This window comes from Acanthisitta chloris, unplaced genomic scaffold (genome assembly GCF_000695815.1).
Source record: "Acanthisitta chloris isolate BGI_N310 unplaced genomic scaffold, ASM69581v1 scaffold42730, whole genome shotgun sequence".
Taxonomy (NCBI): Eukaryota; Metazoa; Chordata; class Aves; order Passeriformes; family Acanthisittidae; genus Acanthisitta; species Acanthisitta chloris.
Window position 1 is genome coordinate 1 of NW_008654067.1, and position 2,123 is coordinate 2,123.

At 60.0% G+C, this 2,123-nt stretch overlaps 1 protein-coding gene across 1 annotated transcript; it reads left to right on the forward strand.

Annotated features, from left to right (window-relative positions):
• Positions 1 to 50: 50 nt before the first annotated feature.
• On the forward strand, positions 51 to 1,815 carry THPO (thrombopoietin). The gene is made up of 5 exons (XM_009083211.1): positions 51 to 63; positions 871 to 998; positions 1,086 to 1,172; positions 1,384 to 1,548; positions 1,633 to 1,815. The coding sequence occupies exons 1-5, from the start codon at positions 51 to 53 to the stop codon at positions 1,813 to 1,815; spliced, it is 576 nt and encodes a 191-aa protein (XP_009081459.1).
• The last annotated feature ends 308 nt before the right edge of the window (positions 1,816 to 2,123 follow it).

Below are 2,123 nucleotides of genomic sequence, written 5' to 3' on the forward strand. Positions count from 1 at the left end.
AGCCACTGGCCCCAGAGTGGAAGTTGCAGGGCCGAAGCCCCCAGCTGAGCATGGAGCTGAACAGTGAGTGCGTGGCTAAAAGGGGGGACGGGAGTGAGCAGGAAGGGGCAGTGTACACCATGGCCACACAGCCAGAGCATCCCTCACATGATGAGCCCCACAGGTGGGCACCAAACCCCAAGGGTGGCTCTGAACTGGTTGAACCTGGCCATGACCAGTGTGCAAGGGCATCCGAGCATCTCTCCCTGCCCATACAAGGGAAAAGGGCTGCACCGAGGGCTTTTGGGAACAGGTGTAGTACCAGGGCAGGCAGTGAGGCAGGAGGATGCACAGAGGGCCGTTGGAGGGGAGATGCCTGTTGCCAGGATGGGCAATCAGTGGGCACATGTACGCCAGCGGCACTGGGGAAGGCAGTGCTGGCAGGAGAGCACTCAGCTAGGGCAGCAGTGAGGAGCAAATGTTCCCTGTGGGACACTGCAGACTGGGATTCCCCGAAGCGCATGTGACGCCTGGAGCTGCTCTTGGCGCAGATCCGGAGAGCTGGCCCTGGTCTGCACAGGGAGTGCAACTCTGCTTCCTTGCCTGGAGCAGGGCTGAAAAACCTGGCACACACATGGCTGTGTGGCCCCTTGGCACACACCACTGGCATGAAAACCCTGGCTCTCTCCAGTGAGCACTGGACACCCTGTGCTGACTGACTGGAGGGCAGCACCAGGCCCTCCTCAGCACCCTCAGACCTCCCCTTGCACACACACCACGAGGCCATCAAGGCCACCACTGGGCTTGGGGGAGGACTTCACACTGCAGGCACTGTCCTGGGCTGGTGCTACTCAGGGAGGGTGGCACAGTGCCCAAGGTAATCTCCTCCAGGACTGCTCCTCCTCACATCCTTCCTCCTGCATGTGAAAGAGGACCGTGCCAACCCAGCACGGCTGGTCTGTGACAACAGGCTCATGCAGAAGTACATCGGGGAGACCAAGGACATGGAAAAGAGAGTGGTGAGGATACAGTCAGCCCCCAAAACCCAAGGCCAGGGACATGCACAGCTTCTGGTACCTCACCTCGACATCTCCTCTCCCTCCTAGGGCCAATGCCAGACCCTGCCTACACTCAGCTGCCCTGTGATGCTGCCCTTGGTGGACTTCAGCCTCCAGCAGTGGAAATCTAAATCGGTGAGAAGGGCTAGGAGGAGGGTGCTAGCACCAGTGTGCCCATGGGACTGGAGAAGGAACCTTGGGTTGGCACAACCACCAGAAAGGCTGAAAAAGATACCTGTGGGCATATCTAGTGGCATGGGGAAGTGGAGGACCCCATCCAGACCTAGGGTGGGCACAGGAATGAATCAGGCCCTGGGGGTCAGGCTGCTCATGTCTGCTTTGCCAGAATGAGACCAAGCGTCGAGAGATCCTGTGCGACCTGTCCCTGCTGGTGGGTGCTGCAGCAGGGGCCCAGGGCCAGGTGACTGAGGAGTGTGCGGCCAGGCAGCTGAGCCAGCTTTACCGACATGCCAACTCCTTCTTCCTGCTCCTGCAGACCTTCAGCTGGGAGGTAAGACCTCCCCACATGAGCCAGATCACTCAGAGTTGGGTGTGACAGTGTTTGTCACTCCTCTGTCCCACTCTCATCCCTCAGGCAGGACACTGGGAGTCCAGCTGCTCCCCACACTCCATGGAGCAGACCCACATTACCAGCATCTTCCTCACCTACCGGCAGCTGGTGCAGGGCAAACTGCGTTTCTTCTTCCATGACATGGCCAAGGTCTTGTGCAAGCAAGGACAGGAGGGCAGCAGAGACCCTCCATGCAGGGCCCGGTGAGGCTGCATACAGGGTTCACCCCCGATCTAACGTTGGAGCAGTCCTGCTGGACATTGAGCTGTGCTCTGGGTGCCCAGGAAGATGCCCACAGGGAAAGAAACGGTTGGCTCCTGTTCCTCAAGTCTTCAGCAACCGTGTGGCCCACGGAGGCAGCCAGCAACCTGCTCCTGCCCGGGCAGGCACCTCTACTGTGAATGCTTTTCGATTAAAGAGCTATTTTTCTAAAGGGTTGCGTGTGTCCCTCTCCCCGCCGCTGTGGCTGCCGGGCCCGGGCCCCAGGCGACCCCTCGGGCAACGGTCCACGGCTC